A 14,381-nucleotide genomic window follows, 5' to 3' on the forward strand; every position below is an offset into this window, starting at 1 on the left:
TGCAAACTGCAGTAGTGCTTGCTAGAGGCAGTTAAAGGAGCTCTGTGTAAGAGACATTCAAAACATGAACTAAGATGTGATACCACAGTCACTGTAGCATCCAGTCTGCCCACAGTCCAACATGACAAAGATGTAGAAAACAGGCAGAGCAGAGGGACAAAGCTGCTGCAGGCCGACCAACAACAGCCGAGGCCGGGGCCCAAGTCTCAGCAGCCTATTGGGGACTAACTCGAGGACAAAACAACCTGAGTCACGCCAGATTCTGCTCTGATCTGGAGCTGTTTACCAGCAGGAAGGAGAAGAAACTTTTGATTCATCTTCACTCTCGCTTCCCAACCTGTCTGCAGCCACAGAGTTGCAGACATCCACTGTTGTTATTGTTGCCGTCTGTGGTTACCCAGAGCTCCATGATAACTGCTTCATATTTATGCAGACCGGACAAAAAAAAGGAAACTGCTTGGTATGTGCTGAAAATGTGGATCTGTTACTTGATTCTAGTCATCACTTGAACTAAGTTAGCATAGTCCTGATTGATTCAAACTCTGTTCAGACCTGATAAACTTCAAATCACCATCATGATATTGTTATTTCAGCGGTTTATATTCACACGAATAAACACAAATGATTCTGCAGCTCACACTATAAGAGTTTGGAAAGTTCGCTAAACATTTTTTAAAAAATTGAAAGGATAATTACATGTGCTGCCTCCTATTTTTTCTTTAGCTTGTAGCCAAGAATTATTGCTTATAAATCATGTTTTTCCACGTTAATCACTGATCAGTTTATGTCTGCAAGTGGACATACAACAACTTGTAGCTAAAGTTTTAAACTGGTCAGTTTTTTCTCTAAGTGGAAAAAAAAACAGTTGTGAACTTCATTACAGTGGACAGCACCAGATATATTTGTTTAACAAATCTGGTGTGTGGGCAGCAAATTTGGAAGTCTGGAACAAGACTAGACGGTCGGAGGAAATACCACAAGTCAAACTTCTTGCAGCAACCATAAAAAATAAAAAATAAAAAATGCAGAGATGGAGCAGAAACATCTCAGTATTGTGCTGCTTTTCAGCTGGTAAAGGGAGAAAGTGAACTGGTGTGAAGGCACGTTCTCTTTGTGTAAAGCATCGATTTTCAAACTGTTGCTAAAACATATTTTTAGATTAACTGGGACTTTACAAGTCATTTCTAATGTCTGAGAATCATCAGTCTTCTTCAGTATCAAAGTACTCCAGTCTTAGATGTCTGTGCATCAATGGGTTCTTTGCAGTAAGAGCCAATAGCTAATTTGGTATACTTGTAATAATATAGGCTATAAAACAAATAACTGGGCTCACATTAAACCTCACAGCTGACTAATCCACAGCTCCAACTCATTGGCAGCAATGAAGTTTATGTTTAAATCCTTAAAATGCAGAGTATAATGTAATCCCACGGTGTTTGAAGAGGAGAGTGATCAAGGCCTGTTAGTGTGTAGAGCCTCTGTGAAATCTAAAACAAATGTTATTATAGTTATGAAGAATTCAAAGCAGGAAAACAAAGAGACAGCATCAGAGCTTGTCAGTCCATTCACTTCATTTCACTTCCAAGTCGAGTGTTGAACGCACTTTTATTGTTTAGGTGTCAAATGTAACAGTGTCACCATTCAGAGAGGGAATAAAGAGTAAATGGTCACATAAAAAAATATAAAATCAACAATGAAAATGGTTACACGGGGAAAGTCTGGTTCCCGTGGCAACATACTGTAGAGGTACAGTTGAGACAGTGTCCAGATCCAGACGTGTATGTGTTTGGTTTGCACATTTCCACAGCCTATTTTAAACTCAAACAATAAGAGTCCTTTTTTTTGTTTACTAGCCATGCATACAGTTGACAGTTCCACATGTGTTTAGTCAGTGTCTTCATAGGAGCTGGCACTTTCAATACAAAATATTTACACTACCATTAGTTATTCTTATTATCGTCATCATCGTCGCCTTTGTTGTTACTATTTGTTACTATGGATTTGAATACTCTGAGCACGTAAAGAACGGGATCAGGATGTTGAAACTCTCGAGCACCCGATGTCGTTGACATCGGAGAAAAAAAAATGAAAATGTAAAAGTATGACAAATGTTGGCATCTTCACTTTAAAACGTGTCACCCATTCCTGAAAAGAGTTTAGAGAGATCGTCTGGAGAGATATTCAAACAAAAGAAAAAAAGAATGAACTCTTTGTCCCATCGGGGTGAAGCAGTTAGTTATATTATTACTCTGCAATCTGCTGTCAGTCTCCCGCAGAGGAAAACAAAACATCACACGCTATGTGAGACTCTGCTGTTATGTTTACTATTTCATCTCAAAGTGAGAAAATAGGAAAAAAGGAGATGACTGCACCAATGTTTCAAGAAAGACACTGACTTATCCACCATTTCCTCTCCGTTCCTTTTTCGACAAAACACAAGAAAACGGAGGTGCTTTCAGGTCACCTCTTTGGTTCAGCCCTGTGATGAGTAGAAAAACCAACCGCTGCACAAAATACGCTTGCACATACTGTAAATCAAATACTCTGTTAAACATCTGTTATTGGATTCGTGTACAGTAGCTACTTGAGTCGTGGAAATAATAATAATTATGTGTTAATCAGGCGTTCTGTGTGAAACAAACCAGGTGAAAACTTCTTTTTTAGCAGATTGTAGAGAAATCTAAAAAAGATCCTGTGATTCTTTTCCATAACTGAAAAACCAACCCAAACAACAAAAGAGAGTAACATAAGGCGAGGGCATGTTCTTTTTTTTTTTTGTCATCTGTCAATTTCTCTTGCGGCAAATTCCTGGCATTTCTTTGTTCAAAATGTATTCATGACTCACATTTCGAGATTAATAGTCGTGTCACTGCTGATTTTATGCTCCACAGAGTTAAAATCCATCGCGTTCAACCATTTATTTATCTTCCGTTTAACCGGCATGTGCGTGTGTGTGTGTGTGTGTGTCTAAGTGTATATCTGCTGCGAGTCGAAGTAGCTTCCTCTAAGTAGTTTTTTTTTTTTTTTTTGCCTGGCTTGTTCCTGAAGGCCTCCAGGGCTATTGTATATTGCAAGAGGAGCAGCAGGGGTCATCCTTGTCTGGCTGGGCGGCGTAGTCCATCTGCCGAACGATCTCAGCGAACAGTTCGTCTACCATGGTTTTGCTCTTGGCCGAGGTCTCCATGAACGGACAGCCCCACTCCTCGGCCAGGGCCTGACCTTCGCTGGACGATACCTCCCTCTCGCTTTCTAGGTCCACCTTGTTCCCCACCAGGATCACAGGAACCTTCTCGTACCTGAGGACAGACACACACACCCACATCAAACTGATGCTGAGGAACTGTATAGGGTCTGTAGAGACAGTTAGACTTTCAGAACTTGATATTATTTGATGCTAAAAACATCAGATCATTCAACAGTCTTTCATTTTCTTGATCTGTGTCTCCATGTTTGTTGAAGGGAGCACTGGCCTAAAGGCAGGGAAGCATCCTAAGTCATCGCAGGTCTATCAGACTGAATCTGAGAATGAGGTGAACACTTTACAAGCTCAAATATAGACATCAGACACACATGTATGAGCGCTCGTGCACACATCCTGATATAAATGGGAACGGTCAAAAGAATCCAATTTGTGTTATCAAATGGTTTCAGACGTTTTGTAGATCAAACTCTAATGATATGACATGAAGATTATATGGTGTAATAAGTGACTAAAATACATTCTCAGCCATCCCTTTTTTCCATGTCTCCACTAATGTGAATAAATATGAAAATGGCATGAGCAGTGAGACATTTTCTGGACACAGTTTGTATTTTCAGATAATATTAAAGTTTGCAATCCAAATGAAAAGCCAAAAAAGACAAACAGCTACAAAAAAAACAACAAAAAAATCTACTGGTTTAATGGCCGCTGGCAGTCCTCATGGTGCATTACCGCCAAATTCTGGATAAGCGTGTAGTTGAATGAACAGACATTGGCCTGTCTCAGCAGTTTTATTTATGTAGCACGTTTAATTACACGTAAACTCAAGGTACCATTGTGCGCCCTTCTCTCTGTGGTTTATGTAGCATGTTTTATTACAAGTGAACTCAAGTTTCTCTCCGTGACTTACAGCTCAGAAGTTAAGTGTTACAATATAACCGGATGACAGAACACGTAAACTGAACATTGGCATCGTTGTTTCTGGTTCTGTTTTTGGTGACTGCACATCATAAATGCTGACCCTTAACCGAGGATACTAGTCATTTCTACACTTCAGCTTTGAGGCTTTTGATCACCACTTTATTTGCTGTCATTGTACAACAAAGACCAAAAATTATGACAACCCTATACTGACGTACGCAGTAAGTGGGGCTAATTATCATCACTTCTGATGAAGGAAAAAAAACTAAATCATGGAATTTGAATGCTAAAAACAGAGTCTGCACTTTGAGAATATCAGTATCAGAATGATATCAAAATAACAATATGTTGATGTATGGGAGGTACAATGTTTTCTGTGTTAACTAAACACAGCACAGCTGAGGTTGATGGGAATGTATTGGACATGTTCGACCTGATGATGTTGCTGTATGAAACGTCAAAACCAAACTATCAAACTCATTGTGGTGCTAAGAAAGGGAGGGATCACCAAAGTCATCAGGATTCATCCTTTGGGGGCCACAAATGTCTGTATAAAATAGTCTGTATCCTAATACAAGAAAGAAATGGATGAAAGTATATGTTGGTTTGAGGGACCCTGGTGCACACTCAGAAACTCATTTGTGTTTTGTTTTTTTCCACCACCATCTCGCCCTCTTACCTCCTATTTTCATTTTCTATTGCGAAAGCATTTTTCTGAGCTCGCAAGGAAGGAAACTATTTTTGAATGCGTGAGGACACAACATCTGCCTGAAAATCAATTTAGACCTGGCTGTTTCATTAAATGTATCCAGATGGCTTTTAGTGACAAAAAAACAAAAACACAAACAAAACAAAAAAAGAACGAGCCTTAAAAATAAGCAATTATATAGAAAATTGGAGGTAGGAAAGTTCTTAGCATTCCTCAGTGAGACACCATTTGTCAGCTGTTTTTTAAATTGTTACTTTTTCCCCGTCCATATGGCAAAACAAGGCTAGCTTTTTTAAAGCATTTACAAAAAGCTTCTGCTGGGTGCAAAACATGGTCTTAATGTGGGTGGAAGGCTAAAATTGAGAGAAAGAAATGTGTTTCTACTCTACACATCACACATCGGTCTTTGTCTGTGGGAGGAAGCTTTTCACATAAAGAACCGCTGTAGGGCGATAACCACTGAACTTCCACACCACCCACCACCCGGCCTCGTGTAAGCATCCAAAGCCTGACCCAGTAGACAACAGGAAATGGGTAGTGTAGCTCTTGACCCCTGAGGGTACGAAGTGGACATAATCCTTTGAGCTCTGAACTCCCTGTCATGTTGTTGGAGCGCAGCATGTCACTGTGGAGCTGGACTACTTAGTGGACAGCCAGAAGTGACGGTCGGTTCGGTTAAAGTAGGCTACTGGACTATATTTATCAAAACAGAGCGGCTCTGATGAAGTTTCGTCGATATGATCGCTACATTGATTTATATTTCAGAGGGGATCAAAAACAGATCATGCATATTCACGTTCTTTCATTTCTGTATGTGAGGCAAGGAAGCGTCTTCCAACTGTTGGACCCATCTGAACAGAGTTTAAATGTCTCTGTCCATGACACCGAGCAACATCGTCAAACCTAACCAGAACACCCGTCATCATCATCAAATGCTGCTCTCTCTCTATGAAATATACATGCTTCTAAATTATTAATAGAAATCCCTCAACCTTGATTGCTATGGTAACAGGTATACAAGGAAATTACTAATGCTGGAGAGCAGGAGAGAGACCACAAAAGCAAAGCAGCGACTGGGATACTTTTCCCAAGTTGAGCAGCCGAAGAATCTCTCAGGGGCCAGGGGGGCTGCAGGTCTCACCGTTAAATAAGCTCAAAAGTTGCAGAGAATAGGGAGCCCACTTTGATCTACCCATGAATACATTATCCAGAGGGAACTTTAATCTCTGCTGTCCTGTTCTGTTCTCGGGATCGGCTCACCGACCGAGAGGAACTACTAGAATCTATGAGACGATCCACAAGGTCGGTCGGCGTGTAACCAAGAGCGTGATAGCGCTCCACTAGCTTGGAGGTATCCTGAATGAGAAATTACAGCTTATGCTTCTCGGATGTAACACTCAGCGCACAGTGTTCAGGTGTGGTGCATTCCTGGTGTCAATAAAAACAGCAAGGCCACTATTTGGCACTATTTTGGACCACGTCTCGTTGGTGGTAGGCAGTTCTTGCCCTGAACCTTAAATTCCCACCTTCACTGAAGAATTTTAAACATAGTTGTGGGTGAGCAGATTGAAAGGCAAAACTTTTACTTTTAGAGCTAGAAGAAGCCACAGGGGGGCTCAAAGTTTACTTGGGGGTAATGGTGCATTTGGGTGTTTCTTTTCAGCCCCAGGCTGTGGTTGTGGCTCAGATCTCCAGTGGTAAATCTCTCAGAGGACTACGGAAAGTGGACTATCTTGTATCAGCAATTATATGCTGTTTCTCACTTTCATGCCTAAAAATTCTACTAAAACACAGTTTAGGTGTGCACTGTTGAGCCCATAGTGAGGGTTTAAAATGTCACGTTTTGTCCAAGCAAACAGTCCAGTACTCAATGATACACTCTAATATGAGGGAAGACTAAGAAAACTGGAAAATATTAATTCTTAAGAAGCTGGAACTCGTAATTTTACTTAAAATTTGCATAAATGATGAACTAATTATTCACTACTGACAAATCAAGTCATATTTTCAGCTATATATCATCATCCTTATCAAAGTATTTATTCTTTTCTTTGGCCTAACACCCAGGGGATACTTCAGCAGATACGGAGTTCCAATCCACTGACGCCTGCATGTTAACGCTCAGAAATCGAGCTATAATTATCACGCATGTCCAAAACAGCAGGAGGAATCAGAGTAAAGCCAATCCAATAAGGTCATATCAAACGCCCGAGCGCACCGTGTTTTATTTATTTTAACCAAAATGGAGGACTTAACAGCCATAAACAAGTTATGTAGCTCATTTAGGGGCCTCATCGTAACAGAAGTGCAGCACAAAGACATCTGGTACCAAAGGAGAGGGTCTATATATAGTCATAATAACAGAGGAGGAAACCAGCAGTCCCAGGAGGTGTGAGACGGTGGCTGCCACGGATACCGAGACTCCCAGGGCCACAGCACAAAGGGTGTTGGCCGCACTGTGTCTGGACCCAACAGTGGCTGATGCATGGAAGTGAGGCTTTACACTGTTTAGACACGAGCCACAAAAGACAAATACATAGTCTGCTTTTGTTTGTGCTGTGACACAAACAGCATATGTCACGCTTTAGCCTTCAGCTTGTGAGCTTGACGGCGCCCCGCACTGGAGCACTCCCGACTGCAAACACCCATTCGAGCTGGCCCAGACACACCTTATCTATAATGCATGATGCATCAATTCACATAGGCCTTGCTGACGGACGGTGGAACCCAGCGGCCCAAAGAGTCTCCGGATTTGACTCTGGCCAACACTGTCAGGATGAGGGGAGAAACAGGCTGCGTGCCGGGCCTCCTCCCAACGGCCCTTTTTTTTTTTTTTTTTTTTTTTTTTTTTAGGAGGGTCTTCAGTTTAGTCAGAAATCAGCTGAGTCAGAGAGCAGCCTCTCTTCTGGCACAGCATCAGGGCAAAGAAAGATTTAATCAGGAATAGACATCTACAGAGTCTTTGGTAAACATATCATAAGCACACGAAGACTCACTCGCTTTCCAAAGAATGAAAGAGAAAATAAAGAAAGAGGAAAAAGACAACGTCAGGGATACTACTTAAAGTTTCTTTTGGATTCTCTCAAGGTTGGAAAAAGTAATTCCCTACTTCCCCTTTCCTTCAGAATCTGATGTTATTCACAGATGATGGAGACACTGGCCAAGACATGTCAAAAAGGGAAAGATAAACGAGTATTGTACTTGACAAACTGTACAGGCCAGTCATCCTTGGATCTGATGTATTACAGCAATAATACGGGACAGACTAGCTCCCTGTAGCAATTATGCCATTTGAGATAAATTCCCCCCGTGACTGTGCAAAGTTCATGTAAACTGCCACTGCATGAAACATTTGTGCAGATTGTTTTTTCATAAAATAATGTAGTGATATGAAAGGAAATGAGCAAGCTTCGAATAGTTCAGAGACTCATTCATAAGTTTTATCATCACAAACTATGCCCTAAGCGACACCTCTCATGTCTGAAATGAAAATTACATTGGACAGTCGACGCGTGATATTACTTCAGTGCATACACTAGACGGACAGCTTGTAAATCTGCAAACTTTTACATGCAAAAGACGAAGCGCTTATTAACTTTGACTCTGAATATGTTTAGATATTCACTGATTGTGTGACTTGGTTAAAAACAAACAAGCTATAAACTACCTAAGCACACACAGCTTGTCGCCTGGCAGTTTTCATATTTGCTTATTGTTTATATCTGTTATCATTCATGGCGACACCTTCAGTTTGTAATGAGCACTTTAAAAATAGTTCTATGGCATTTTGTCACCAACTAGCAAACTCTATTTGAGTTCATCGCACCTTTTTGGCATCAGCCCTAATTAACCTAAACACTACGAGATACATTTTGTAAAGGCACAATCTGTGACAAACTGTACACAATAAATATACCACATAATGCCACATAAATATGCTTTATATGTTAAAAGACTCAGTTTACAAGTCAGATAATGTCACAGGGAGTGCAAGATCAAAGATTTTTGGGGTGTTCCCCATACAATAGGCTAAACATCACTATATTTGGGCCTATCTTTTTGTCTCTTTATAAATCAGCAACATTAAATTACTGCTTTAAATATAGATCTAATAGACTGAAACACACTTCTTTTTCAACCACTTCTCACTTAAGAAACATCATGGCTAACTGGGCCTTTGAATTCTCCATTGAGGGTGCTGGGGTCATGTGATATGATGGTGGCTTCAGGTATAATATAACATACAGTATAACACAATATCCAGTCTGCTGGAGAACCTGAATGAATGTATCTATGAATGTATGTGTCAGAATTTAAGCCAATCCCATAGATGTTGAGTAGTTGTTGGACTAACTGACAGACATCGCCAACACAAAAGCCACTTGAACGTCTCCAAATGTTACCGTGGGTTACTCTCTCACTGAAGTAGTGACTCGAAAAAGAGCAGAAACAACTTGTTGGATATATCAGAGAGCTACAACCACTACACGATGGCCTTAAGCACATTATTTTGAAGGCAAAGTGAACGGTTAAGTAATCATCACTGAACTTTAGCTCAGTTCTTTTGCCCAGTTTTCACAATAGACAAAGACGCAAATGAAAGAGGATCTTTCTGGGAGAACTTGGAGACTGCTGCTTCTCCATTTATTGATCCTTTCAACCAGCTGGCACGGGAACAAGCCTTGGAATAATATCTCCACTGTTTGTAAGCCTTGGTACAATGTTGAAATGAGTAGACATGCAGAATAAATTAGAAATATGTAGACTAAAGGTATCAACATCACAGCAACTACTACACCACTGGAGTCTAGATATCAACACTAACAGGACAGTTTGTTACAGCACTGTTTCTCCTTCACTGTGTGACCATGTCACTGCCATTTAGATGCTCCGTTAAGTCACCGATCGCATTATATCCCTGGTGTATAGTTATAATGTAACTGCAGCTGAAGTGAGGAGTGATGAGGTCCCAAACAAAACAGACCAGGGTGTAATTGTGCACCCATGGCCTCTGTGCCAAAGCCCGTCTGTGCCACTAACAGCAGGCAATGATGGATGCTGACAGGGTTCAGATGAGAGCAACGTACAGCAGCGCCTCTGACCCGAACAAATGCCGATATGGTTGTGACGGGTCACCAGTGTTTTGGCAGCGAGGAGGGACAGACAGGCAAGAGAAGCAGTGACAACAATGCACAGAGCTGAGCTTTATATAACAAATTACATCTCCTAAATATAATAGGGTACACCTGCAACTGCTGAAGCAAACTTCTACTCCAGCCATCCCTCAGTCGAGGATTTTTGGGCTGCAACTATATTCATAAATCAAAATCTGCGGCTGTTTTATGATTAATTGATTACAGTGAGAACAGTGATAAAATGGCATTCGCAACTTCCCCGAGCCCACATCTATAAAAGTCTTGTTTTATCTAGCCCCAAAGTCCAAAACCCAAATATATAGAGTTCATTATGATACGAGACAAAGAAAAGTAGCAGATCCTCCCGTTTGAGAAAAAAACTGCAGCAATTTTTCACTATTTTTCTGTCGTTTACCTAATCAATTAATCAACTAAACCGCTCTGGAAAATTCCAGCCTTTTGCTGACGTTATCACGGTTTTCTCTCATCGGTCTGTGATTCTGCGTTTCTTTTTGATGCCTCAATTCCTTTTGATTTCATATTCTGTCTAGTCTTCTCCTGCTGCCTTTACAGATTTCCTACATTTCCCACAATACCCTTCAAACCAGCCCCACGGAACATGCCTGAACTTGTTGCGTTTCAGCTCTGGTTTTTAATAGGGCAATGATGGGATCGATCTTTTCAGTCAGGAAAGAAACCAAGCTACGTTCTCTTTATCCAGAACCTAAACAGTCATATGTAGATTAACACAGCGTCAACAGAAGAGTCACTGTGAGATATTATCTGTACAGAAATCGTTAGGTTTTTAGTTATGGATTCATCAAGGTGTAATTATTTCTACATTTGGTTTATTTGTTGTCACAAAAAGACTTATAAAAGACAATAAAGTCTTCATAATAGCTTCTAATGTTAGGAATCAAAATGCTTATGCACCAAGTTAAATATGTGCAGTATATGTGAACCTACACACACTGCTGCTATTGATACAACAATGCCTGGTACATAAACAGAAGAAAACCCCTGCCCTATATGTTTAACAGCGAATCTCATGATAGGTTAACCTGTGATTTGCTATTATAATCAGAATTTGTGATTTATTTTCTACCTTGAGCAACAAGAGAAAACATGACAGACTCATGGTCATGGGTCATCAAATGTGTTTGGAAATACATACAGTGTGTCATTATTATGAGCTAGCCTGCCACATAATATAAGTCCAATTTCACTTCACGTTTTCACATCAGCTGAAAAAGGGAAATGCATTTTAACTTACAGTGCTGTGCTACTAGAAGACTCTCACAGCCAATGTGTGTATCATTGTAGAAGCATTAAGTTTACCATATATAGTATATTTACAACTTCCCAGGAGCAAACCTTATACCACTGCTGTGCGAGAGAAGCTTTTATAATACCAGAAAATGTCTGTACGTTTGCATACAAACAGCTTTGGTTTGTTCAGAGTAAAGAAAACCTTTTATGCCCTGAAACATAATCTTTCAATGAAATGTGGCAACTAAGATCCTTTGATTGATCTCTTCTTTATAACTATTTACTACACAAACGAAGAGAAACGATCTGAATAACCAAAGTAAATACGTCCATTCAGAACAAACTCTGTTAACAAAGAACTGCACGCAGGATGTGCATGAATTAAAAAGGTGTTTTCAACTCACAATTTAAAAACACGCAATCTAAAATTTTTAACCGACCAGGTCCACGTGAAGCACGCGTAACTCTGAAATGAAGTGTTGTGTAGGTGTTTCAGAAAATAATTTCCTCTGTGACGGCAGAGAACAGCTCCAGACTTTAGGTGTGAAATCACACAACAGCCTGGCTGCATCTGCTGTGCGAGCACACATGTACACGTTTACATGTAAACACACACACACACAGTCTACACATACCTCTCCCCATTCTCAACTCATATGGGGGAAACATGTTGACCTCATTCTTTCATCCGGAGCCACAGATTTATAGGATTGTTTATAAAAAAAGGTGGATCTGGAAAAAAAAAAAAAAATCCTGAATCCAATTAGGGGACAAAGACTAAAAGGCAACAAAAGAAAAATAAACATCTTTAAGATGATTCAATTTCATTTTTTAGGTTAGTGATAAGTAATTAGCTCCATCAGTAAACAGTGTGAGCTGCTTTGAATAATGCTTCTTCATTAGACCAGCCTTGTCTCTCTCTGTCGAGCCTACTGGACTCCCTGCATTGACTCGAACACATCCACTGATATCTACAATGACTGATGAACCCACACAGTCACAGCTTGGTGCATGCTGCCTGCAAACACACACACACACATACACACACATCACAGCAATGATTTACCCAGCTGCATCTATGTCCTCGTTGTATTTAGTGTTTTCTGACTGGGTTCATATCACGTCCACTACTTTGTGTCAGAGAGCTGAGAAATACCAATAAACGTGACAGCACGACCGCACAGCCTCAGCTAACCTCTTCCACGTATCAATCAGCCCCGGCTCGCTCTAGTGACCTCATATCTGGATCATCTGTGTAACGGCGCTCAGACATCACACAATTTCATGCTTTCCAATTGTGCCGCTCTTCCTAAAAGAGCTTGTGCAGCTTGTTAATTAAAAACATGGCTTCTCTCTCTCTGGTCTGCAGAGAGATGTACAGTATTTGGAGCTGTCTGCAGAGCCTCTATTGCACTGAATCGTGGGTATCCCCAGGATGGGTGTTTCACAAGGGGTTGTAGCGTCCGGCACTGTAGATATTCGATGGTACAGCGCAGCAGCTTGGCATGTTGTGACTGGAAGACAGACTGGTTTTCACATTGTTGATGGACAGGAGTGAAACATTGGAAAGTCTGCAGAGATGCTGAAGTCTCTGAGATCACTTTCAGAGATGCTGGGACTGCAGTGCCTACCTGCAAACACTGTGGGTGAGACCTGGTACACCAAAATAGAGCAGGCATGTGTTGTTTTGTAGTCTGACATGAAGATGCACAACATTTCCATTCAAGCACAGTTTCTCAGAGCAGGCCTCGGCCCATCCTCAAACTACAGAGGCCTGATAGGCCATTAGAAGAAATCCCACAACATTCATATTTAACAATCTGGACATTACTCTTTCACCAACCTTTTCACTCTTATGATCTGATCCCTCATCGGTTTTATGTCCTGGAAGCTTTGCTGGTTGACAAGACTGTAGACCAGTATGAATCCTTGACCGTTTTTGATGTAAAGGTCCCGCATGGAGGCGAACTGCTCGGTACCAGCGGTGTCAAGGATCTCCAACACCGAGGGTGATGAGTCCACCTCGATCTCCTTGCGGTAAAAATCCTCTATAGTGGGGTCGTACTTCTCAATGAACGTCCCGGTGACAAACTGCACGGTGAGGGCGGATTTCCCGACCCCACCGCTGCCCAGGACCACCACTTTATACTCGCGCATCGTGGATTTTTAAATCAAGTCGTCAAGGTAGAAATCTCCGCGCGTCATTGAAATGAACCCAAAACGTTCACGCACGAATCACATTCACCATTCGTGTCCCATTTTGAACGGGTTGTCAATAACACAGTCTTTGCTCGCCGCTGCACAGCTATGGCAGAGCACAAAGACTCGGTTGCCCCAAGATGGATTTCATTGTAGAAATTCCCCCATGCAGGCCAGACACTGACAGCTAGCCTATACGCGCATCCGAGGACCGCAAATGTCCAAATTGCGCACGGGAAGGAAGAAAATCTCGCCCCTCGTTGATGTGGACCGTGCGGGTTTTCATCTGCTTAGCTCACCCCCTCTGTATGCATCAGAAAAAAACAAACTTGCTCCATCGAGGACACTGGAAAACGCTGCTGGCTTTCAGCACCCCTTCGAATGAGCTGCATGCGTAATATTTCAAGCGCCTCGGGAAACAAGCGGCACAGACACAAACTATCTCGACACTTCATTAAAGAACTTGCGCGTCTTTGTTTCCCCTTCACCATCTCTGGCATGTCTCCGTCTCTCCCTCGCTCTCCGGTGCAATCCCAGCCGCCATACTCTCGGGGTGGAGACCCACAAGCCGCCGCGTAAAACCAGCTGGTCCCCTCTAGGCTCCCGTACCGAGGCAAGGAGAAAAAAAAAAAAGCTTGTGGATCCTCCCTCCTCCTCCTCCTCCTCCTCCTTTTCCAGACGGATGTGCGACCGGTCCAACGGGCCTCCTCCCTCCTCCTCCTCCTCCCTCCTCTGTGAACCCCTCACTCGTTTGTCTGAATGGAGGGGGGAGTACGCGCACTCAGAGGGAGCCAGTCAAATTCAGCGCTTACATTTCCGTTCATGTGTTAAAATTCCCATCATTCGGTTGCCCCGGTGACATCAAAAGAGAGCTCGACCAATCACAGGGGCGGCTCGAGGATGTGTATCCATGAGGGAGGAAAAAAAAAAAATGCACCGGATGCTG

At 41.8% G+C, this 14,381-nt stretch overlaps 1 protein-coding gene across 1 annotated transcript; it reads right to left on the bottom strand.

The window, feature by feature from the left end:
• Positions 1 to 1,588: 1,588 nt before the first annotated feature.
• Positions 1,589 to 14,266, bottom strand: rap2aa (RAP2A, member of RAS oncogene family a). The gene is made up of 2 exons (XM_010735569.3): positions 13,080 to 14,266; positions 1,589 to 3,296 (listed from the first exon to the last, which is right to left on the bottom strand). The coding sequence occupies exons 1-2, from the start codon at positions 13,391 to 13,393 to the stop codon at positions 3,059 to 3,061; spliced, it is 552 nt and encodes a 183-aa protein (XP_010733871.1). The 5' UTR covers positions 13,394 to 14,266; the 3' UTR covers positions 1,589 to 3,058.
• Positions 14,267 to 14,381: the final 115 nt, after the last annotated feature.

This window comes from Larimichthys crocea, chromosome XVIII, assembly GCF_000972845.2.
Source record: "Larimichthys crocea isolate SSNF chromosome XVIII, L_crocea_2.0, whole genome shotgun sequence".
Taxonomy (NCBI): Eukaryota; Metazoa; Chordata; class Actinopteri; family Sciaenidae; genus Larimichthys; species Larimichthys crocea.

Coding starts and splice junctions, on each gene's coding strand:
- rap2aa (XM_010735569.3), bottom strand. CDS start 13,393: ATGCGCGAGTATAAAGTGGTGGTCCTGGGCAGCGGTGGGGTCGGGAAA. Junction 3,297..13,079: donor CAGATCATAAGAGTGAAAAG/GTTGGTGAAAGA, acceptor GTCTGTCCTCAG/GTACGAGAAGGTTCCTGTGA.